This window comes from Vanellus vanellus (genome assembly GCF_965231255.1).
Source record: "Vanellus vanellus genome assembly, chromosome: 11".
Lineage (NCBI taxonomy): Eukaryota > Metazoa > Chordata > Aves > Charadriiformes > Charadriidae > Vanellus > Vanellus vanellus.
Window position 1 is genome coordinate 8792395 of NC_138916.1, and position 24890 is coordinate 8817284.

At 42.3% G+C, this 24890-nt stretch overlaps 1 protein-coding gene across 1 annotated transcript in view; it reads left to right on the plus strand.

The window, feature by feature from the left end:
* Window positions 1-8587: 8587 nt before the first annotated feature.
* The window catches only part of MYO1E (myosin IE), a gene marked incomplete at its 5' end in the record, with an annotated part of 100498 nt that continues 84195 nt past the window's right edge, over window positions 8588-24890 (plus strand). Inside the window, 3 exon segments of the mRNA XM_082488950.1 lie at window positions 8588-8620; window positions 9210-9647; window positions 9650-9661. Coding sequence (XP_082345076.1) covers window positions 8588-8620; window positions 9210-9647; window positions 9650-9661 — 483 coding nt within the window.

Consider the following 24890-nt stretch of genomic DNA (forward strand, 5'->3'; position numbering starts at 1 on the left):
TTTCTGGTCAATAATTTATGTCTGTTGAAAAAGTACACATTGAATTATTAAATAGTTTATATCTGGCACTGAAATGACTTAATGCTTCTGCTTGATGTGAACCTTTAAGTAAAGTTCAAGATTATGCTGACAGCTCTGATCTTGGAGTTTAAATATTGCTTATGGAATAAATGCAAATAAAAATCAATACAAAAGAACGAAAACAAAAAACTGCTAAAAAGCTTTTCATAGTGAAAACGATACTTTTGAAAAAGGCATGGTTGACAGCCTTGAAACTGGAATCTGCTGTTGACCCACAGAACTGGTTTGGCAGGACAGAGGCAAACAAACTTCTTGTCCCAAATCTGTCTACTGGTTTCCGACATCATCAATCCATGAATAAAGAGTACAATTTCAGGGATTATCATAAAGATTAAGAAGGGATTGGCTAGAGAATGAAATAAAAACATTTCATGACAGCAGCTTATTTTAGGGGTACGGTGTTTTTCAGGTAAAAGCCGTGGCAGTCAGAAACCTAAATAAAATGTGTTAGACATCAGCACAGTTTAGCAAAACTGAGTCTTTCATAAATTTGTCTTCAAATCTAAAGGACCACACTTCATGTTGTAAGTAAATTCTTCTCTGGTAAGAATATAGATTCTGTTTTTAATTTTTAGAGATAGCCAGTCAGACTGTGACAGACGTTGCAGCAGGGTAGCTCTGTTAAATAGCTTTGGAAAGACATTTCAGATATCTTGCTGTAAGTGAGACCAGCACCTGGCTCAGTAGCTTTGTCCACTGACAGAAATTAAATTAATGAAAAAGATGGGAGCCTCAATCACATCCAACTATTTCACCCTATAGAAAACAAACATTTTTAACTGTAAAGAGAATGAGCATGGCCTGAGCCTGAATTCCATGGGAACCTAAAAACCTCACTGAAACATAAAGGCTAATGTATAAAAAGAATTTTGCAATTGCTGATGAAATCCGGTGCAAAATGCTGTACAAACAGAAAGAGAAAAATATGGTTATTGAAACAAAATAGTCAAATATCGGTTGTAAAGAAGTGATAGGACTATCCTCCAAGATCTCAAAATGCAAACCATGTTTGTGCTTCAGAAACGTATGAAAGCACTGCCTAAAAGCAGAGAGCAAACATTGTCACAGTATGTGTGTTCTATTTATAGCACGGTGCTTCAGAAACTACAAATTAGAAAAAAAATAGTTTTAAGAGAAGCTAGGTTGCTGAGCAGCAATGACATTAGACTGGAATTTAGAAGGCCTGATTTTAATTCCTTGCTCAATCTCTGATCCTGATGACTTTGGAGAAGTTATTTCCACATCTAATGACTCAGTTTCGCTATGTGGAAGACAGAGATAATGATACCTACCTCCTTGTTTAAGTTCTTACATGCCTGTAAGTAAAAAGCAAGGTATAAGAGCTGGGTATCGTTATGATGACTTTGCATTCACAATTCTGCGCAGACACTGAATGTCCAGTCCTGCAATCTGTTCCTCACACTTGTAGTTTCCTGGTTGTTTTTTTTAACCAATGCCACCGCTCTGCGGTGCGTCCCTCCTGGCTGTACTGCATGGTTACACAGTAACTGGGCACCCAGTTCTCAGTGGGTCTCAGTTCATTTACTCTTAGTCCTCTGGGCCATAATGCATTTTAATGACCTTGATGCAGTGAAGCATTTAAACACAATTTAACTATAAACAGGAATATCCCACTGATTTCAGAAGCGCTATGTGTATCACAGCAGCAAAGCACTGGATGCTACCTAGAAAAACGAAGAACAAATATTAAAGTCTGTACATCTAGCATTTTCTCAGTGAAACACACCTTATAAAAACCAGCCAAACAAAAAATTCCTCAACTTAAGTGTTTTAATCTTATGGCTTTGAGTATCCATTTATTATTGATTGAAAAAAATGTTTGCAGCAGAGGAAGCATAGGATTACTTGAAGTTTTTGCTACTTCTGCCAGACTACCATTAGACATGCAGCTAAATGCAAATGTCTAGAGAAATTGTGCGCATGAAACAAAAGTTACACAGATGGACTTCTCATTCAGTTGTTATTGCTTACTTAAGCACATCACTGGGTACACAGGGAAATATCTCATCATCATCAGTTATCAGATTTCTTGGTTTGATCCAACATCCAGAAAGGATGCATTAAGATCTTGTTCAGCAGTTGTACAAAACTTTTCTGCAGTTTGGAGGTATTTGCAGTAAACAATATTAGACAGGTGAACTAATGATAAATTTCCTCTCTACGAGTGTGTGTAATACCAATTTAGGCTACTAAATATAAAACAAAAGGAAAAAACAAGATGTTCTGATGCCTAGGTTCAGAGGAATGTAATTTCACATAGCTCCGATTTTAATGGCAGTAAACTGGGATCAATTTAGATACCTGTTGAAATACTGGCTTCAGGCACCTAATTTCTTTTTTTAAAACGTTGTTGTCTCCTGCTTGATACTGCTATAACCATTTAAATCATTCTATACTAACCCAGTAAATTTTGGTTGATTGATTTAATTTACTGAATATTCCAAATATACTTGTCACACAGATGAGATTAAGATTTTTCCCAGTTGTAAATGATATGCCTGATTGCCAAAAATAACAGTTCACTTGATACGTAAGGCAGCTTTTCCATACAAACATGGGGTACTTCTTTATCGTTTCTTTAAGTCACTGACATCAGACATGTAAAAGCTTTAAAAAAAATCATACATGGGACATGCTGAAGAAACACTTTTAGTGATGCAAAGTTCACTCCTTGCTATTTGTACTGTGGCATCCCTTCCCCACTTCAGCAGGCTGCCTTGCGTGTTTATTTTCTGCAGGTTCTCCATTTCTCCTGTTTTGAAGGATAATCACATCTGTAGTGTTCAGTTCTCCATCTTCCATTATAACCTATGTCTATCACTTGCTGTAGTGTCTGTGCACCTTGGACCATTTTTCACATTCATTCTCACAACATGCCTGTGGGTTAAGAAAGCATTATTATCCCCGAAAATATTGTTTTCCTTACGTAGGGAAGTGAAGCATGGGGAGGGGGGATATGTGACTTGCCACGAGTCACACGGGAATCAAAGCAGACTGAAATACCTGCCTAGGCAAACACTTTAATCACTTGTTTCTTCTTAAAATAGAAACCGCTGTGGTTGCTATACAGGGAGCGTATGACAGCACCGCCCCAGGAGCCGCACGATCCCGGTGTGACTGAAGCACTTCGGGGCAACATTTTGGAGTAAGTGAAAAAGTCCCTGTGTCGCAACTCAGCAAAAACATCGGTCAAAACCTGACTGTGTCAGTGAGTCACACGAAACAAACCCTTGCAAAACCACTCCGCGCTGCTATGACATTTTGCGACCGTGGATGAACATGAGGGGCAGGGAGACAGGTGGGGGAGAGGTGACCACGGGGGAGGGGTGACCACGGGGGAGGTGATGGTGGATGAAGGGTGACCGTGGGAGAGAGGTGACCATGGGGGGGTGATAGTGGAGGAAGGGTGACCGTGGGGGAGAGGTGACCATGCCGGCATGGCTCGGAGCCCAGGTCAAGGGTTCTCTCGAGAGATAGTTCTGACAGCTCAGATGCTGGATTGTCCCAGTGCAGCCCTGCGGGGTTTGGGGTCGTGCCGGTGCCATGCTATAGGGGTGCCCTGAGCCAGCCCACAGCTGCGCTGCGCAGGCCGGCCCTGAGGGGCCCGCACCGCTCCTCGGTGGAAGGGCCACCGGCACACGCGGCGATGGCTGTGGAGAGAAGGGGCGTGCGCCAGCTGACAGGACAGGGCAGCGCAGACACCGCTCGACGGCCATGCAACACGGAGGGACAGCGCTGGGACGGACTCACCACTCACCAGTGCTGGCTGCGGGCAGGACGGGGCTGCCCCTCTCTCCCCCGCATCCCGGCTGCGCCCCGCTCTCAGCGCGCTGCCGCCGCAGCACCCGTTTGCCGAGCGCCGGGACCGCCTCTCGGCGTCCGGGGTGTCCGTCTGTCCGTCGGTCGGGCGGTGGGTCGGTGGGTCGGCGGCGCGGCGGCCCTCCGGCTGCGCGGTGCGGGGCGGCCGCAGGCCGGGCTGCGGGAGCGGTTGCCAGGACGCCGTCACCATGGCAACGCGCGGGGCGGGGGGCGGGGCTATCCTCCCTCCGTTAATCCTCGCGCCCCGCAGGTATTGCGGGGGGGGGGACGGGACACGGACCCGCACCCGCACCCGCACCGGCAAACTGAGGGCTCCGGACAGAAAGTTTGGCGGTGGCCAAACAGCAGCTACTTGGGGTTTCTGATGGTGCCGAAGAGCTGCGAGCCTGACGGACAGCGTGGGCTTTCCCAGAGCAGATAACAAATCCCGGTGGAATACGAGGTTGTTAAAACCAATGGCAAATAATAGTTTTGTTTGTAAGATTTCCGAGGTATATTTTCAGACGAGAGCTGACGTGTAGCTTCAGTAAAGCGTCACATATCACAGAAAAGATGATCTGTCCTTTTGCAGAGCAGAAGCGAAGGAGCTAAAGGAAAGTATGACTGGAAGAACAAAGTCCACAGAGGGTGTGTCTGCGTCACTTCTGCTTCCTGCTTGTGTCCTGCTTTGGACTTCGGTACAACCACCTTGGGTAAACAAAGGGTAAGTGAAATTGGAGACAAACTTACTGCATCAGTTCACTCTGAAATAGCAGATTGTCTCTGATTTTGGTTAAAATATATACACATCCCATACTGCAAACGTAAAGCAAAATAAGCAAATAAAGCAAAATAGTTGCAGGACTGGGTATCTGGCAGATACGAAGGCTGAAAGCGTTATCGCGTGCATGTGCTATTGTAAAAGGCAAGGCGGGGTCTGAATCCACACTGACCTATTTACTTTAAAGTAATTCCCACATCAAAGGATCGGGCTGGAAACAAAACATGCTATAGGTGCTTTCAAAATGGGATTGTAACCAACTGAGAGTCACAGGATTGTGGGATAACTCAGGTTAAAACAACCCTCAGGAGGACACTCGGCCAACCTCCTGCTCCAAGTGAGGTCACAGATGAAGCCAAATGCAGTTGCTGAGGGTTTTCCCCCGCTGCTTGTGGGAACCTCTAAGGATGGAGAGTGCCCACCCCTCTGGGCAAGCCTGCCCCCATGCTTGACTGGCCGCTGGGGCAAGGACCTTTTCCTTATACCTCGTCTGAACCTCTCTCGTTTGCATCTGTGTTGTTGTCTTCCCACCATGCGCCACTGTCACGGCTTTGCCATCTTGGTGACTTCCTCATAGGTACTGGGGGCTCCAGTTAGGTCCCCCAAAGTCCGCTCTCAGCAGGCTGAGCAAGCCCTGCTCCCCCAGCCTCCCCCCAGTATTTTTGTATTTATATCACTTCCTTGATGTTTCTAACTAAAGCAGTACTAAACTGTTGTATTTTATATCATTACATCTTCAGTGTAATGGATAACGAACATATAGATTCGTTTTCTTAAAGGCAAATTCAGATCACTTTCCTTATCAAGGCACGACACCAACAATAATGTTAATTTGTTCTGGAGTGTTCAACTGTCTCACTCATGAATGGAGGCCCATTTTAAATAAGCATAGAATTACAGAATGGAGCAATTTAGGTTGTAAGGGACCTCGGAAGGGGATCTGATCCAACTCCCCGCTCAAAGCAGGGCTAGTGTTGATGTTAGATCAGGTTGCTCACCATAACATAAAATTTTGATCTTAAAAGCTTGTGTAATGTTTCAAAAAATTCTTCCTCTGAGGAAAAAAAAATACAATCCTTGTACTTTTGTTGATGTGAGCCTACATTACTTAACTGAAGTCAGTCACAGGAACACAGGAGGCAAAACTCCTCGGTTACCAAGTCCTTGTGGACTTCTTCCAGATTTATACCAGCCTTGCAAATAACAACATTATTCATACATTTTGGTTTGCAGTTGGATAAAAATTCGACTCCGTGAATTCCAAGTATCTCTTACGTCTGAGGCTTCTCTTAATCAGATCCAGAGTAAAAGAGCCACATGCTATTTTTCCTCAAAAAAACCCCTCAGCCCAAAGCAGTGGGTGAAAAAGGGCTGTTGAGTTTGTTACTGTACTTTTTACTCTAGTGATATTTTAGATGGAAATGTTGAACATGTTAATAAGCACGTTTCCTGAACAGGTGTGCTTCTCTAATTTAAGGCCAATGAAAGAGAGGAAAGAAGGACGATACTGTGTCAGGTACAGAGAAAGGCAGTGAAAGAAGGCTAAAATTATTATACTGCTTTCCAACGTGGAAACCTGTCCTAATTGTTGAAGTGATTTCATTACATTTTAAGTCATAAACTTCTGCTTGTGTTTTCTACGTGCCATTTTGTTTCTCCCTGCATTTCACAAGAAGATATTGCCGAATCCATTTTTTTATTTTCTGTAAGTAGAATTCTGCATGCGCCAAGTGTAACTTGAAGGCAGAATGTAACCATCTGCATTTTGGCAGAAAACATTAAGATTATAAAGTGTCTGTTTATTCTTTGGAAAGCAGATACAACAAAAATTGCATTAAATTTTTAAAGTTTCCTTAATTTTATACCGTTTGTTTTTCTATGACACAAATCCTTCATCTTTCTAAGAAATACCAGATTGTGTGTTTTTTTAACTAAAAGTGCGATGTCTTGTTAGGTGGATTAAGCCTTATTTTAGTGGCTTTCAGGCATTAATTAAATTATTGATTAAATTATTCTGGTCAACAGAAGACAAATATGTGCTTTATAAAACTTATTCTAAATATATTTTGTAAGCAAGAGAAAAGCAGTAATGCCTTTATTTTTTCCTTTGCTGGCAGTTTCAACCAATTAGAAAGCAGTCAGAGCAGTGCCTATTTCATTAAAATTTCTAATCTTTTCCAGATTCACAGACTTCTTGTAAGAGTTACTTCTTTCTGAGGCCACAATAACGCTTTTGGAATGGAGGGCAAGGGAAAGTTGTATTCTGTGGCATTTCCAAAGGTAAGGACCACATTCTTCTTTCAGACAGTTTAGTCTTTACACATTTCAGCCTGAGACCGGCGCCCGGTCAGTGCTGGCCACACACACAGTGCCGCTCGGGTGGTGGGTACCTGGAAACACACGCATATGTTACCAGCCGCACTCTGGAGGCCACAACTCTCTTGTGGCACTGCCCGGTGTGGGGTGACTCCAAATCAGGGGATGGCAAAGAGGCTGCAGTCACTCCCATCCGCACTGAGCCTGCCCCCCCTCCTGAAACGAGCTCAGGATGGTAAGGCAAGAAGCCTCCTCGGGCACCGAAGTGAAGTTTGTCCTTGAATGTTTTCCTGAAGCTGAGCACTGGTGATCGATATTGGGAGGATCAAGCACTGCAACTGCTTGCAGCCAGAAAATATCCTCAAAATAATTCTTGATGTTAGCGCTTCTGTGCATGAGCTGGTAGGTGTTACTAACCAAACGCAATGCTGTCAGACAATACCCGCGTGGAAAAAACTGACGGAAGTTCTTGATGCAGGGGATTTTTCTTAAATCTTTTCAAGTTACGTCTTTCAAAGGTAACCTGTCCATATGAATTTTATGACAGAAGTGTCACCACTTCTAAGTTTTGTGCATCATTTAAAAGTACAGAGATTCCTTTTTACTCTGCCAGAGCTCCTCAGGATGAAAATATGGGTTCTGCCTTTCTCAGAGATGACTACGGTACACTATTGGCTGGCGGAGCCCAGGCACGCCGACCGCTCCGGCATACCACCACTGACGTTCGAAGGGAAATGCCTTCCCCTGTGTCTGAGCATGGATGTTGAATAAGTATCATTCACTTAATATAGTCAGCTTGGGAATTACATGTTTATCATTAAAATAAGCAGAATCAAATGACTATGTTTAAAAGGATGAAAGAGTTCATTGTGAATTAGACTGTGCTTGGTACACACAGTGCTTAGCAAAGGTTCGTGCAGCCACAGAGCACTGATGCCTTCAACCCTAAAATTTTTGTTGAAAGTCATCTTCTAGTCTGCCTGGGGTGGATGGACCCCAGTAGCACGCGTAAAATGCAGTGAACCCAAGCCTATGTTGTCAATTAGCTATCTAGCACGAATGCACTTTTATACTCTTCTTCCACAACCTAGTTTCTCTGCTTTTTTCATAACTTGTTGTAAAGGTGTTTGTATGTCTGTAAACACGCATCCATACAAATATATATGTCTTAAGAAAACGAACCTAGACATTAAAAAAGACCCACGTCCAAAGCAAATAGAAATACCTACAGAACCTGTGTAGTTTCTCTTTCTTTTTTTTGGCCCTATATATACTCTCTGGATTCTTGCAGGGTTTTTTTCACCGCTTTTTATCACAGTCTCATAAATTTATGTAACATTTCCACGTTCAAATGAAATACTAGGCAAACTATTTTTGTCCTGTTTGCACAAAACTACCGTTATTCACCTTCTGCTGGGAATCAAAGTGTGAAACTCGTCTCCTGTGAAGTTCTGCTCACTTTCAGCACTAGCAGATACATTTTTTTTCTTTAATAGCTATTGCAGCTCATATTTACCACCCAGCTACTTTCTCAATGAAAATACTTCCTACCCCTCGTATCGATGTCAGTTGACATCCAAGCAACCCGCTATGGAGAACCCGAGCCTCGCACGATCACTGATCGTACGGCGTAAACCCAGCTGAGCTGCGGAAGTGATTTCATATTCTTCAAAACCAAGGCGGACACGTGCCCAAGGGGCTGTTGTGTTTCATCCGAACGACCAAAGACTGTGGGACCGAAGAGGGGGCCAGATAAATAGTTTTGAGTTTTGTCCCATTTCTGTCTTGAGCACATCAGGGTGGTTTGAATTCGTAACACTTCATCGGCTGAGATAAACTAAGAACCGGTACTATCTAATGGTGAAAAACCGGAACTGTACCTGTTGAGAGCGCTCTTCAGGGTAGTTTGGAAGGAGCATTAACATACGCTGCGGGGTCCAGCTGTTGCTATGATGGGTAGATAAGGTTGTTTCCATTTTATCTATGTTCTGGCTGGGGCGCGGCGGTTAGAAACCCCTTAGAGCCCACAACGGGGCTTCAAGCCCGCGGAGCCATCTTTGTTCGCAGGACAAGAGTCTTCAGCTCTGGGTGGGTTTAATTATTTGGTGCCTCAGGAAACGCAGTCCTGTGAAGTCGTACGAAGCCGTACAGCCAGCTGCCAGGACACCATCTCATTTGTTGGATTTTTTTTCGCCTCCGTGGGTATTTTCAGTACACGTTTTCAGCATTTAGGGGCTTTTTCGGTGCCCGGTTGGTATCGAGACGCTTTGTAGGCGCCAGGGACTGGAAGCACCTCAGCCCTGCGGGAGGTCTCCCGCGGTGGTGGTGCGGGTGCGTGGTTACCGTTACCCTCGTGCTGGGACGGGGCACGGGGCGCAGGCCGCGCGCGCGCGCCGGGATTCCCTCCGGGGGTGACGTGCCGGCGGCGCGCGGCCATTGGCTGCGGCGCGGCCTAGTTCGCCATTTATGGACACATCGCCCGCGCAGCTGGGCGCGGGGCAGCCGCGAGCCCCAGCGCTCGCGGGGCTCCCGCCCGCCCGCCTGGCCCCGCCCCGCCGGTGAGCTGCGCGCGCGGGGAGGGCGGGCCCGCTCCCTCCCTCAGTCCCGGGGCGCCGGCCTGTCTGAGGAGAGCGGCGGGCTGCGGAGCGCCGAGGAGCTGCGATGGTAGGCGCGGGGCGGTGGGCCGGGCGCGGGGGGGGACTCCTGCCGGCCGGTGTTTCCTCACGCCTCGCTGGGAAGGGGCCGCGGCGAGGGGGCGGTTGTGTAACCGGCGCCGGTGTGTGTGTGGGGAGCGGAGCGGAGCGGGGCCGGGCTGGGGCGCAGCCGGCCCGGTGGGCTCCGCTGGCGGGGGACGGCGGCCCCGCTCCTCAGCCGCGTGCCGGGGCCGTCCTCCCCGCCGGCGGCCCCTGCCCCGTCCGCCGCGCATCAGCCTGCTCTGCCGTCGCCTCTCGCCCGTCGGGGTCTGAGGAGGGCTGGCGCGTTGGTGCCCTCGGGTAGGAAACGCCCCGAGGGGAGGTGAGGCGGCGTCGGGCGAGAGGTGAGGGGCCTCCGCTGGGGGGGGCTCTCCTCGAGGGGTTTCTGTGTGGAGATCCCTCAGCTGTTGGTCCCGGGCACCCGTGTCAGAGCGTCGGTGTCGCTTGGCGCGGGTGGCCTGGTGACAAGGACAGCGGGCCCTCTGCCCCGCTCGCAGCGCCCGAGGCTGGGTGCTGGGGCACGGCGGTGCCGGGTCTGTTAAGCGTCTGGCGCGGTGAGGGGATGCGGTGTCGGTAAAACACAGCGATGCTGGATTGAGGGAAAACCGAGGTGCAGCAGCTGAGGCTGGTCTGTCTTTAGTGATGGGCTCCTGATGACCGATAATAGCTTTCATCCTGAAGTAACCCAAATAATGATTATGACTACCTGTTACACAAGAACTTAGACTAAGTAGTGAAAAATGTTATGTGGTAATAAACTAGGCTAAAATCTATAACCTTTAAACAAATAATTTATTAATAACTCTTTTAAAGTGGTTGCTAAAGATCTGAGAGTGAAGATACTTGGAAAACTTCTGCATTTTTCTTACTGAAGCTTAACTAAGGTTAAGTTTAAAGACTGATCAATGTAGTCCTTGTGTGTTCAGAGCTTCACTAACTTAGCTTGGGCCCTTTGGTCCCAATATCTTTTAAAGGATGTCTCTCCCATCATCAGTGCCTGTGCTTTGACTTCCTGAGGGAAGAACTCTTGTTTCTGCTTACACCTATGTTGAGCACACGCCTTTGCTTTAAATAAAGTATTGCAGAGGTTAGGAACCTGAAATTTTGGTCACACTCGAGGATAGTGACACCACCAGCTCTTACAGTCCTGTTGTTGGTAAGGAGCTTTGAGTAAGATAGGTACGGGTGTTCCCTGTTAGTTGATTGTTTGGCCAGGTGGTTCAAATCAACTCTTTAAACGTAACCTTTGCTCCTTATTGCTTGCTAGTTCATACGCACCTGTGGCACTTACGGACTTCTGGTAGAGATTATATATTGTTGTCTAGGCTGCTGACACATTAAATGGGATTGCAAGTCCTTGGTGCAGGTCCTTCAGAGATGCCTACCTGTTAACAATAATACTTTGAGATCAGCGAGTCTGTTAATTGATTTGCTGTGGAATCCATTAATTTGTTTTTAATGAAAGGTTTAATCAAAATATAGTTCTTGTACATACACATAACTAATTAGTAACATACTTGGTGAGTTTTACTTTATCAAAGTAAGAGAACTGGTTTCTTTCACAAGATATCCTTCTCATGGAACTATACAGGCAGTTATTCTCTGGCTTTTAACTTGATACTCTAGTAGTCTTGAATTAATCTTTTCACTGTGAAAAGCTCAGGCTAATGTGAACTGTGTTTTTTGAGGTTGTCTGTAAGTAATAATTACAACCAAATCAGAAAAGATTATTAAACAATTGTTTGGGCATAATTATTAGGAAAAAAAAAACAATCATTAGAAGGTAGTACTTTTGTAACTTAAAAAGCTGGCAGGACTTACAGTGATTGCTTACGGACATGAATCACGCTACTAATATCCTGAAACTTTATACTGATTCTCTGTGCTGTATAAAACATTCACATTATTTCCCTTATTTTTGTCTTGACAACTCTGATTTCTGTGGAGGGGGGAAAAGACAGAATGTCATAGCAGTGCTTTGTGTTCTTTGAATTAAGTCTTTTCTGCCATACCGTCTCTGTAGACCTTAGAGTGAACTTTTCCTGTTCTGGCAGGGTCTACGGTGCAGGGTGCTGAGTTACCACTGTTTTCATGCTTCTCAGGCAGTCTGATAGAGCGGAGCGTGTAAAGGTGACGCTGGTGTAAATGTGCTGTCTTCTCTAGCCTCTGTGCCGTGGTGCATTGCCCCACTCAGGTCTGCTGGCAAGATTGTGCAGCTTAGTGTAACTTAGCAATACGTATGCACTTTTTTGCTGGTTTATTTTTAATCCAAATCAATATCTATATCTGGTTAACAGTGTGGTTTTGGGAGGAGATCTGCAGGCATGGAATGGGTGAGCTGTTCCATAGCTGTACACTGCAGTGCAAGGTGGGAATGAGCAACAGTGGGGCAAAACTGCATTAAAGCTGACAGTTTTACGGAACATGTGGCAGCTGTTGAAATTTTTCCTCTTGAAATGCGTCCCTTTTGTTAACTTTGCATTTGATTTTTTTAAATTCAAAATGAAGCTTAGCTGCAACTTTTAAGACTTAAAAAATGTGTACTGTGTAAGTGTAAAGTAGTCCCACTCCAGTGAAGGACTGGATCCTTAATATTCAGGAAAGCTCTAGGCAAAATTATACCAAAACTTGCTTGAAGTGAAACGTAAAGTTAGGTGAACTTTATGCAACTTCTGCTTTTACACTGTGAGGTTGGACCTTCATCAGGTAGTTCATGGAGATGCATCAGAGGATCTTATCTGGAGTTGGATAGAGAATCTGTATTAGGTTACAAAAATAATCTTGTCACATTAATGTGATAATGTGATCTTGAGCCTTTCATTTAAGGTAGCTCTGTAGTCTTCAGGGGAAGATTGTTCCCCTGATTATTGTCAGCTGGCCTTGACTCTCTTAAAGATGAAACATTGAACACTAAAGGGCAAATATAATACTGTTTCTAAGGTATAAACTGCAAAGGTATTTAAAAAAAAAAAAAAAAAACAAAACAAAAACAAACAAACAGCAAAACCATAAACAAACACAAAACCAAATAAAAACCCCAGCAACAACCCATCGGTGATCAATTTACCCTGCTTTCACATAATCTCTGTTTTAGATTATTTCTACTGAAGTTTTGTACCACTTTGTTGGGGAGGGTGAGAAGAGAAGACTCCAAGAGAAAGCAGGTTCATCAGTATCTGGCGTAACTCACAAATTGTTGAGGAAGGCAGGGTTGTCTAATTCACTTAAGTTAAGGAAAAAAACTGTTCATATGTTGCCTTTAAGCAGCACTTCAATGCTAAACATTTTTCTGTAGCACTGGAGTCAGTATGTGCATTTTATCTGGGCATATTTGGTGTCTTCCTGTTCCACCTCTTCAACAAAGAGGGAAGGAGAACTGGTTGATTCTTTAAAAGGAACATTTTTATTGCAGTTCAACATAGCTTGACATAAGTAGAAGTCAGATACTTATAGCCCAATCCAGGAAGATGCTAGGGATGTCTTGATTACATGTAGCACCTGCAGAAACAAAAATGACTCAATTAGCCCGAAAGGACTTGCTAGCCTTTAGGATTTGGTCCTAAAATAGCTTGTGTGTGATGTGAGCTGCAACCTTATGTTGTCTTAAGTCATCTTCCTGCAGGAAAGTCACAAGCAAGACACGGATGCTTCTGTATTTGAAGGGTGCTTTTCTGTCTGGTGCTGCAGACGGTAGCATAAGCTTAAACCTTGCTCTCTGCCAAATGTGGAATTGTAGAGAGGGTAAAAGCATGTGCTTTGCGTTATGTCTAGAGGTGCATTAATGGAAAAATCTTCTAGCTATGTGGTGTTTCTGTCTGGCTGATACATAAAATATAATAAAACACAGTAGTGTGTTCAATAGCAAAGCTAGTGATTCATATTTGATGTGTTTTGTGTAGGTTTACATTGTGTGTATGCTTGTCTCTATCTTTTTAATTTAGACCTTTAGAATGGTTTATGGATATATTGTGTGTGTTAGAGCACTTTTTCAGAAACCATTAATGTATACGGAATGTTACCCAAATGCAGCTTTTGCAGCTGAAAACTGAACATGTGATTGTGTATGTGCCCCCCCCCCCCCCACTAGCTTGTAGTGAAGGAAATGGTGGGGCAATGTTGTTTAAACTATTTGCAGCCACTTTTTCTTAACTTAGGGATAACTTGACCCAGTCTTACTGCCTTGTTTTAAAGCATGGCTGCCTATGTGGAATGGGGGAAGTTAAAACAAGCTTTTTAGAGCTTTTGTGACAGCTAGCCAGTGAAATGTTGTCAAGCTTTTACTGAGTTCTCAGTAGAATCTTAGTAATACTCTCATCTTAACGTGGAAAGTATGTTTCCTTGCTTGAAATGCTAAGAAGTTGCACTCTGTAGTCAAGTCTTCTCAGCTCCTTTTGTAATAACTTTCAATATTTTTCCTTCATAAATACCAGTTTAATCAGTTTTAGAAGTTAGTCTAAAAATGACATTGGTCTAAATGGTCATGCACAGCTATAGAGCCAAGTTATATCAAAGACTAAAGGTTTTCATACTTTTCTATTCCTAGTTTCAGCGTAAGGAATCAGAAATGCCTGCATGTTTAGACTTGCCTTCTAATACAGTATGCATGTATTGCTAATATATATAGAAGACGTAAATAGACATCTTCAGAGCTACAAAAGAATTATTTATATCAATAAAACCTAATTAGTTTTAGTTGCTGCATCTGATGAGGAGGGAGACAAAAAGGTGAGAGGTAATCATTCCTCCTAAGCTCCTAGCTCTTGCACTCACTTTGCTGGGGACCCTGGGCAGCCCTTGGAGTGAGCTAACTGGAGTTGCATGGAGAGTTCTGATCCAGATCGCTGTAGTTCTGCTGACAGACTAGTTTGTAATCTGGCTCACTGTGTTGCCCTGCAAGTTGTCAGGGTTTTGCTTACCCTCTAGTGCTGCTCTGGTACATGGTTTACAACTGATAAATTGATCTGCTTCCCTTTTTGGTTTCCTAAAATGCTATTGTAATGCAATACTTCAGTCTGCTTTTTTAGGAAGCTGGATTCTAGGTCTAGGTGGTGTGTGGCTACTGGAAAGCATTAAGAGTGATGTCAGAAAAGGATTTTGCACCTAATCAAAACAGGTTTTGTTCTAAGAGTTAACAGTGCAAGACTAGAAGGTGTAAAGTCAGAGGAGTGGTTCTCAGAACTGGGGACAGTATGTGTGTGTTTGTTTGTTTTACAAAAATAAAGATTTGGAAAATAGATCAGTCCCTCTGCAAATGCAGAAATCGCCAGGCATAGGCTTTGGCGAGAAAGGGTTGGCTTGCTTTGTTGTTAACTTTTTGAATGAAGCCACTCTGTACTGTCTAAAGCCTTATCTTGAATATGTGCAATAAAGGTTTACATCAGTGTAAAAGGCTAAACCTTTTGGGGAAAATAATATAAAGACTCTCTGACATGTTTTCTCATCTGTTGGAAGTCAGCTCTTTCCTCACTATCCTATTGTCTGCCAAGGAGCTTTTCTGGTTGATGCTGGTCACTAGCAAATGACCAGCAGCCTATTACTCCTGTGGAAACATCTTTTCGTACTGCTTGCGTATGGCAAAGTATTACAGGTGTATGGGCTGCTTGCTAATTTTTGAAACTGCTGTAGCCAAAGGACTCTGTTAGCTGTTGTATATTGTTTGGCTTTTATTATTTCTACTACATGGGTGTAAAAGTATTTACAAATATCAAAGAAATGTGGCAGAAAGTAAACAAGAATTTTCTCTCTATCTTAAGATCAGAACTGAGAGCTGTCTGTTACTCTGACAAGTTGTTTAGACCTTTGCCTCACCTAATCGTTAGGATGCTTGTGCAATCATAGCCTCCTGTTGCACTCATGGGGGAGCTTGGGTGTGAGGAGCTGTGTTTTAGCCAGACCTTCCTGGGCTCAATCACTCTTTCCCCTTGCCTGCTCTCTGCTCCCACGTTCCTGAGATGCCTATTGCTGTCCTGCCCAGGAAGTATGGCTATCGCTCATCTCCTGACTCATCCTCATCTTCCAGCTTTCCTAATCCCCACCTACTGATTTTCTCTCTTCCTACCCTCACCTTTTCAAAAATGCAAATACCCCTTGGGGAGACCAGGTGTGCAGTCATGGCCTGGTGGTGCATGGGATCCATTCTCTCTGCCTGACTAAGTCATTACCGTGGTAGGAAGAGCTTTCTTAAAGCATTTCCACACACTGAACCTTACAGGTGTTTTCTGCCTATTTTATTAAGTGTGCTTCATACAAATGTGTAAATGGCTTTGGAGTTTGCTTCATGTACAACAGCAAGTATATCTAAGCTCAAGATTACTTCATGTAAATAGCCTAGGAAAGAGGGTGTAGTCAAGGATCTTTTTCCAAAGACATAGCGACATTTAATTGGCATTAAAACCTATGACTTGGTTAATAAACTGTAAAGTGTATTTCTAAAAAAAAAAAAAGTAAATTCTGAATTGAAATTTTAATTGAAACTGAAAAAGCTTCTTTTTTTTTTTTTTTTTTTTAACAAAGCCAATGGGAAAGCCACCAAGGAAAGCAGTATTGGTAACTGGAACATGAGTCAGAGTTATCATGAAGTGATGCTTATTGGGAAGCAAACTTAAGAGGAACTTTTAAGTATGAACAATTATCTACTAACATAACTTACTAAATTCAACAACTAAATGGGAACTTTAAAGCCAGACGTTAGCAGATCTTTAGCATGTTTAATGATCACCACCATTCTGGAGGTGTAAAAAGGACACTCCTGTCATCTGGGTGATTCTTCAGCTGCCAGAAGTGTCTCTGGTGAAAGCCACTTCTGGCTGTTGGGGGAACAATGCGAAAGGCAACAGCTTCATACTCTTGGGGTAGGATGATAATAGATCTCTTTCTTTAGCCTACTTCATCAAAAAAAAGGAACATAAATGGTTTACACAAAAGCATGTGCTTCTAGAAGCTATTTTGATGCACTGTTCAGCAATCTGAGGTCGAAATGAGAGGTTTTTGTTGGCATTGTTCAAACAGGGCTAGCAGTCTTGCATAGACTAGCTGCACTTGTCTGTGTACAGGAAGTGTGAGGGTTTTTTCCTTGCCAGCTCAGAACCACTCACTGAATCACCTTCGTCAGCTGAGCCTGAGTCTGTAACCAGTTCTTGGTCAGCGCTGTCTAATTTTAAGTGTTGAAGTCATTTTCAAGTCTGAACAATGCAGCCTGATATCCTTTATAAAACATGTCAAACGTTCTTAACAGTCAGGATTTTAAATCTTTCATGCTTGTGTCTTATGAAGTAATGTGCTGCCAGATGTTTGATCCTGCACCTAGGACAGTCTTCTGTTTTCAATCTGACATTCCACAACATTTGTGAGGCTTTAAATTCTAGGTAGTTTACCAGTGCATCCTGTTATCTTTTGCAGTGATTTATGTCTTTTTCTGTGCTTCGAGTTGTATATTGCTAATAGCAGAAATACAGAAAGATGGAAGTTGGGACCTCTTGTCAGTAATATATTTGCAGTGCCAAGCAGTAGTCAAGAATTTGTCTCATCTTGTTTTGTTTGGTGTTTTTTTTTTTTTTTTCCTGCCTTGAAGGATACAAGTCTGCACAAATGGCTAAGTGCTTCCAAATTTGCTTTTGCAGGAACTCTTAACCCTTTGTTATTCCCAACTTTGAAGAAGTGTGCTGATCCAAAGTGTATTTGAATTTCTTTTAACAAATGCTGCCAACACATTTGAAGTCGTTTGGGTTGTGACCCCTGTACACTCTAGTAGCTCACTTGGTATGAAAGTACTACTGGTCTGGGGGGTTAGTAGGAAGATTCCAAGGACAAAAGTTTACCTAGGTATTGTAAACATATACATGTACAGCATTAACATTCTCTTAGCTGTTGGGCTTTGAGCTGTTGTGGTGGTTCTGGCATGTACTGAGCACCTCTCAGTCACTCAGGTTTTGGACCTTATTGCAGATGTTTTAGTATATGAACTGGGAAACACTTCATTTGTTAAGTGAAGACAGTGATCTTGAGGCATATTGAAGGAGTACTTTTGTTAAACCTAATATTAAAGGCCACTTCATGGTACTCAAAAGCAAGTGCATACTTCTAAACTTGAGTACTTGTTTTTTCTTTCAGTATTTGAGAAGAATTTGATTTGTCTGTGTATCACTCATGAAAGAATTTGTTTTTTCTGTACCACATCCCCAGCTGTACTCAGTACATACCTAAAAAAAGGGAAATGTGCAAAAGTATTTTTATCAGTAGTTGAAAACAGCCATACTTACAGTACATGTATATTTAAATTAAAAGAGTGAGTTCAGATTTGGTGAGATACAGTCTCACTAAGAACAGAATTACTTCAGCTAGTTTGTGTTTGTGTTTTTTTTTTTTTTTTTTTCCTCTTCACTTAAACTGTGTCTTATGCACAGTCATGTTTCCAGGACTTGATGCTGTATTGTTGGTAGTCTCTAAAGCCTTTTTCAGTGCTTCCCCTCAACTTTAAATATACGCTGGGAAATACTATATTGGTCAATAATTGCTAGATTCAGCAAACCAAAGGTTCCTACAAAAACATTCTGGTTTTGCAGTGGAGAAGTCAAAATAACTTCTCAGGGTAGGGCAGTTCAGATGTTTTCAGTTTTTGAGGTTATCATGGCTGTTCCTTGTGTAACCTGCAAGACTTGAATTGGCAGGAGTAAGGTGACTTTTTAGAATCGATTGGCCCTTGTGGAAGGGGAGGTGTAGGTCTATTGCTAAAGAGCAGTAGCTTAAACCTGCTGAGAAGTCTATGGCAAAAAAAGCTAAAACTGCATAAATCTATCCTGAACTGTATCCAAACTGTTAGCTGTTTACTTGCTCTGCAGTGGCTGTTGGCTTTGAAAAGCATCTCTCCCCACTTCTTCCTTGGGTAGCCAAGAGTTCCTAATTACAGATGCTTAAAGCCCACATTTGCTAGTTGCACTGATAAGGGGTGGCATTAGCGCACAGTGCTTTAGTGAGGAGGAATGTGTTTCTTCCAGCTAAGTGATGGGACCCGGTGGGCCCCTCAGGCTTCATATTCGATGGCCAGTGTCACATTCTACTTACCAGCAGTTGAAGGCAAAGTCCCTGCAGGAATGGTGTTTCAGAACCCTGTAAGGACCCAAGTGCCATTCTGCTGGTTATCCTGGTTTATAGGAATAGACTGTCAGCAAATAGACTTTGCTCTTAAAGTTGGAGTTGAAGTAACTTCTACAGACTTTTATTGTTGGTTTTTAAGATGAATTAGGCTTGAGCCAGGGGGGAGAAAGTGAACTTGAATGTTTTGTAACAAATGGAGGCCCTGTTATGAAACTGCTTATGTCTGTGGAGATCTGATTTGAGATTTGGCCTTTAATGAGCAAAAACTTGAGTTCCATTTAAAGTAGAGTCGTGTAGGGAAAGGGAGAATAACTTCATTGTAGGAGAGGCCACTGCTTTTGCTATTTTGCTGTGTTTCCCTTGCCTTTTTTTTTTTTTTTTTTTGTCTCAGTGTTGGGTTGCAACCACAGAATTCAAGGCATGATCGCTTTCAGATGAGAGGGTAGGGATAGGTGTTCAGCAGAGCAAGGCAGATTAGAAGTATACCTAAGCAAGTGAAAGGAGGACTTGATAGTGCCTGAGCATCCAGTATGGGGATTTCAAGATATATGTTGAGTATCTATTTCTAGCGACTAAGTCTGGTTTCTCAAGCAGCTTAGATACTTGTCTATAAATGTCGCTCTTGTCTCACAGTACTATGTAATCATGTATATCTGCATGGCAATAGAGGACCAGATCCAACGTACTGGAGAGAATTAAAACTTGCCCAGTTTGATACTTGCTTTAAATGACAATTAAATCAGTATATATTGTTATAAGTTGATCCCACAAATTGATGCGAGACAGAGTCAATTAAAATTTGGAATATTTATTTAGCAAGCGGCAGCAAGCAAAACAGCGCTGGGCGGCCCGGGAGTCTCACTCCGCCGACGGCTCGCGCCCGGTTCCCGAAAGTCCCTGGTTTTATACTCTTCTTTTTCCGGTAGAGAGGTACTCTGCATCTGCACGACACGACTTGTTGCTAGGGGGTCGTTTTCTGCTTTCCTTTTCCTCCTGGTTGTCGCAGGGATGAAAGATTCATGTCTTCCTCACATCATGTACTCTTCGTCTTCATGAGCCCCCCCTCCCCTCCTCCAAGTCTTTTTCACATCCTACTTTGTTTGCATAACCTGACCTTTGCAGTTTTAGCCTTGCCCGCTCACAGGATGCGGGCTATCTTGCAACAGCAGGTTCAGCAATTGCCTTTTTGTAAAACAATGTGACAATGCGAGTTTCTAGGTTTGGTGAACAAACAGCGCTGAGCTTATCACAATTCCCCCCTTTTACTTTTTACTATTTTGTTCATCAAACCGCTTAAGCGCTTGTGCTTGAGCTTTTATTGTGCTTGAGATAACCTACTGTCCAGACGGTCCTTGAGCGACTGGTTGGATCAGCAAATGATCTTCTGTTACTTATTACAATCCTTCCCCTCTTTTTCTTTTATTTACAAGAAATTTGCTGATCAAACCTGGACAGTACTTCACAAGCTGCATTTAACTCAGAGTATTCATCTGGTATAATCTTCATTTCTAGTTTTGATTGCTTTATTACCATTAGTTGCACTGTTTTTAACTTGTTCTTAACAAAAGCTACAAATTTGTTAACAATAACAAGGCCCGAAGGTTAAAATTAACCACAGTATTATGAGGGGCCCCTCCAGCGTGGAAATTAAGGTAGTTAACTATGGTGCCAATTGAAGGGTTGGTGTTCATTTTTTTTTTTGAGGCCGTGGTAGTGAAAGGATACCAGCTTTCATTTCCCCACTGTTTAATACCTCTCTGCCTGTCCTCGTCTACTCTCTTGCAGAGAGCAACGGGATATCAATATCTTCTCGGCAGCAGCAGGTAGTCTTCAGGGGAATTTTCTGGCTTTTCTTTTACCACGCCTTTCTCACTTTAGTAACTCTGCTGTTAATTTATCAATAATTCTTAAATATATTTCCACCTGTTTTGTTGCTGGACCTGTTTCCAGAGGAATCTTACAGCACACTGTCTTAAGGCTCAATACCAGTTCATTTCATATACCTCCTAGGGTTCAGATATTGATAGTTCTCATCCCCAAAATAATTTACAGATTTTTGCTTGACTTTCTGATTCTTGATATGTCAGATTTTTGCGACAATTCATACAGCAAGATTGCATGTTAAACGAGACACATGACCACTTCTTACCAAACTTTGCACACTTGCAAACAACGTAACATAGGTATCCAGAAGTATGGTGCTTTATACATGGTTAAACTATCCGTTACTTCTCTTCTGGAAAAGTGCATTTACCAGTCTTGTTCCTTAATCTTACTCAAAGGTCTCTCAGTTCCGACATCATAGTCCACCTTTCTGGGAAGATAGGTCCTTTTATTCTGCTAGTGTGAGTCTATCCTTTCTCCGCTGTCCATACTGCTGTATCTGTGGTAAGTAAAACAACAAAAAGGTCCCTCCCAGCGGGGCGTTAATGATGTTTCTTTCCTGGTTTTGATCAACACCTGATCTCCAGGTTGGATTCAGTGTATGGAAATGTCCAAGGGAGGTCTCTTCTTTTAGTGAGTTCTAAAATATACTCCGTTAAGATTTCATCTTCGACTTTCAGGTGTTTTACTAATATTCTGAAATTGTAAGGCATCCCATACAACAATTTAAAGGGGGATATACCAGTATCTGTTCTTGGTTGAGTTCTAATATGTAGTAAGGCTAATGGCAAACATTTAACTCAATTCATTCTCGTCTCTACCTTTAGCTTGGTTAGATGTTTCTTTATCTCCTCATTCATTCTTTCTACTTTCCCAGAACTTTGAGGATACCAGGGAGTGTGGTATTCCTATTTTGTCCCAAATAATTTAGTTGCTTTTTGATTATTTTGGAGGTAAAATGTGGGCCTCTCTTCCAAGAGAACTTTAATAACTGTTTTCGCCGTAGTTCTTACCACCGAGAAGGCTTCTACAAAGACGATCAACCAAGACTAATAGATACTGATATCTCTCAACCTTCGGTAATTCAGTAAAATCTACTTGTATTTTTTTTTTTTTTTTTTTTTTTTTTCAAATGGTCTTTTAGCCAATTCACGCCCTTCTTGTACTTTTTCTTTAAGTTGTCTTTTATTCACTTTGTGACAGGTTAAACATCTTTCTAAGATCCTTTTTGCTAAACCGTATATCTCGACACAGGCATAGTTAGTTTCAAATTGATCTACAAGGGCTTGAATTCCTCAATGGGTTCTGCTGTGTAATTTGTTAAGTATGCCCCGGGCTAATTCTTTTGGTAGGATTTCCAAAGGTATGTACCACCTCAAAGGCATACTTGGAATCCATATAAATAGTCCCAATTTTATTTTCTAAAAGTTTTTGGTGCTTTCAACATAGCATATGATTCACAGGCTTTTGCAGACCCAGCCGTATTCAATGGCCCCGATTCTCTTATTCGAAAAGTGTACTTATCCATGATGGCATATCCCGATTTTTGTTTCCCTTCCACTACTCATGAGGAGCCGTCCACAAAGAATTTTTCTCTTTCATCTAATTCTTCTTTTTTCTAAATCTTCTCTTATTTTGGTCTGTAGATTTATTAACTGGAGACAGTAGTCTTTCTTTGGGCTCTCCGTATAAAAATTGGGCCGGATTTTGAATGGAAGTCATTTCCATTTCTAATCTAGGGGAGTTAATCAGAATTTTCTCATACTTCGACAACCGACTGTCAGTAAGCCATTTATCATCTCGTTGTTGCAACACTCCCCGGATGTTATGGGGGGTATATACTTTCAGTTCACCTCCTAAGGTGACTTTTCCAACCTCCTTTATTAATAATGCGGTTGTCACTACCACTTGCAGGCAAGTGGTCCACCCCTGGCTTACAGGATCTAAGATTTTAGAATAATATCTTACAGGTTTTCTCTGCCCTGCCCATCCCTGGGTCAAATCCACATATGTTGTTCTATTATCCACATTGATGAAAATTTGAAAGGGTTTACGGATATCAGGTAAGTTGAGGACAGGTGCTTCTATCAATTTTCTTTTTATCTCTTCCCAATGCCTCTTTTCCTCAGAGGTCTACTTTACTAGTTCATTTTTAGTTAATTTCATTCATATAAATATTTTACTTTATTACTATAATCTTTTATCCATTGTCGACAGTACTCTAACAATTCTAATTGTCTTGTTTGCCTTTTATTAGTAGGTATTGTTAGAGGCAAGATTCCCTTTACTCTTTTGGGATTTAATTTCTAATGCCCCTTTGTAAGCCAGTGCTCTAGATATTTTACTACTACTTCTGTAAACTGTAATTTAGATCTTGAAACTTTTAGTCTTTGGAGACTTAGAAAATTTAGCAACTTAATGTTTTCAGTTCTAACATCTTCTTGAGTTTTTCCAGCAATTAGTAAATTATCTACATATTGTATCAGAATCAACTCGTGATTTAATTTATAGGATTCTAATAATTGCTCTAAAGCTTGTCCAAACATATTTGGGGATTCTGTAAACCCCTGGGGCAAGACGGTCCACCGTAATTGTTGTTTTCTATGTGTTTTGGGATTTTCCCATTTGAAGGCGAAATAATCCCTGCAATCTTCCTCTAAGGAGGAGGCCCAAAAGGCATCTTTTAAATTTATGACACTATACCATTTGTAATCTGGGCTTAATTGATTAAGTATAGTGTTATACCAGACAATAGGACCCATCCGGCTGCTTTACGGGCAGGATGGGAGTATCGTGAGGAGACATACAGGGTTTTAAAAGTCTTTGGGTCAAAAATCTCTAGATTATTGGTTGCAACTCTTCTCTCCCTTCTCTGGAGATGGGATATTATTTTATCTTAATTGGTTGGTCTGGGTCTCTTATGGAGACTGTGATCGGTTTAATTTTTTTTATTTTTATTTTTATTTTTTTTTTTCACCGATCTTGGGCTATACTAGGTTTCTGGATTAATTGTGGCTTCATGTTCTGCAGTTAATAAGCATAATTTTACTTTTAGTTTCTCCTGATCTACTCTCAAATTAATTCCTAATTTTACTATCAGGTCTCATCTCAAAAAGTTATATTCAGCTTCTGGAACTAATAAAAATGTTCTCACTCCATATTTATTTGGAGTTTCTATTGTTACACTTTTTATCAGGGGCACTTTAAAAGTTTTCCTCTTTGCACCAATTACTCGGAGTTTTTCCTTTGATTCAACACATCCAGATGGTAACCTTTGGACGGTTGATCTTTTGGCGCCCAAGTTCACAAGGAACTCGGACACTTCGTGTTGGGGACTCAATTTTAACTTCATTTAGGGCTCGGTGAGTCCCCAGTAAATAGAAACTTTGACCCCTCTAATCTTCATTAAAATCTTTTTGTCTTATATTCCTTTTCAACAATGTTTTTATAAATGTCGGGGGGGTTATTTTTCCTTTGATATTCACTAAGAGTTTTATTTATATTCTGTCTTTGAGGAACAGATTCTTTAATTTCTTGATCAACTCTGGTGCGCAGATCCACCATATGAGTTTTATGTTCAGTGTCTTGATTAGTCCAGTTTGGCCGCTGTAGTAGCCATTTAATGTCTGCGCCTGGACTATGTCGATGTTCACTCTCCTCTATTATAAAAATTCTTTTTTGCTTAGGGCGAACACACAAACTCTGCACCTCACTCACTCAAACACTCACTCAGTCATATAAAAGAGCCTATTACACTTCTCACTCACACCAAAAGATTTTCTAATTAAAACAATAGCTAGTTACGTGTAACTTAAATCTTAAACTATTTGCCGTTTGCCACTAATCTGCACCAAGATAGTCAGACTGTTACCACTAATCTGCACCAAGATAGTCAGACTGATCACAAATCTAAATTGGCCAATATAAACATTTTCTTATTTGTTTCTTTCTCTCCATATTTCCATACAATAGTGAATCAATTTCACTTTGTCCTTACCCCGCCTAGAAGGGGTAATCATCCTAATATTTGATCATTAAACTCAACGGACTGTCTGGTGGTATTTGGGGAAGTCTCACATGAGGTCCCAATCCACCCATGGGATCAGAGGGCTTGCTCTTCCTCTGTCCCATCTTCCGGAGTGCCTTCTTACACACACACACACGCTCCCCCTATTCGTGGCCCAGTCCCTCGCGGGAGATGGGAACCGCACTACTAAGGGGTC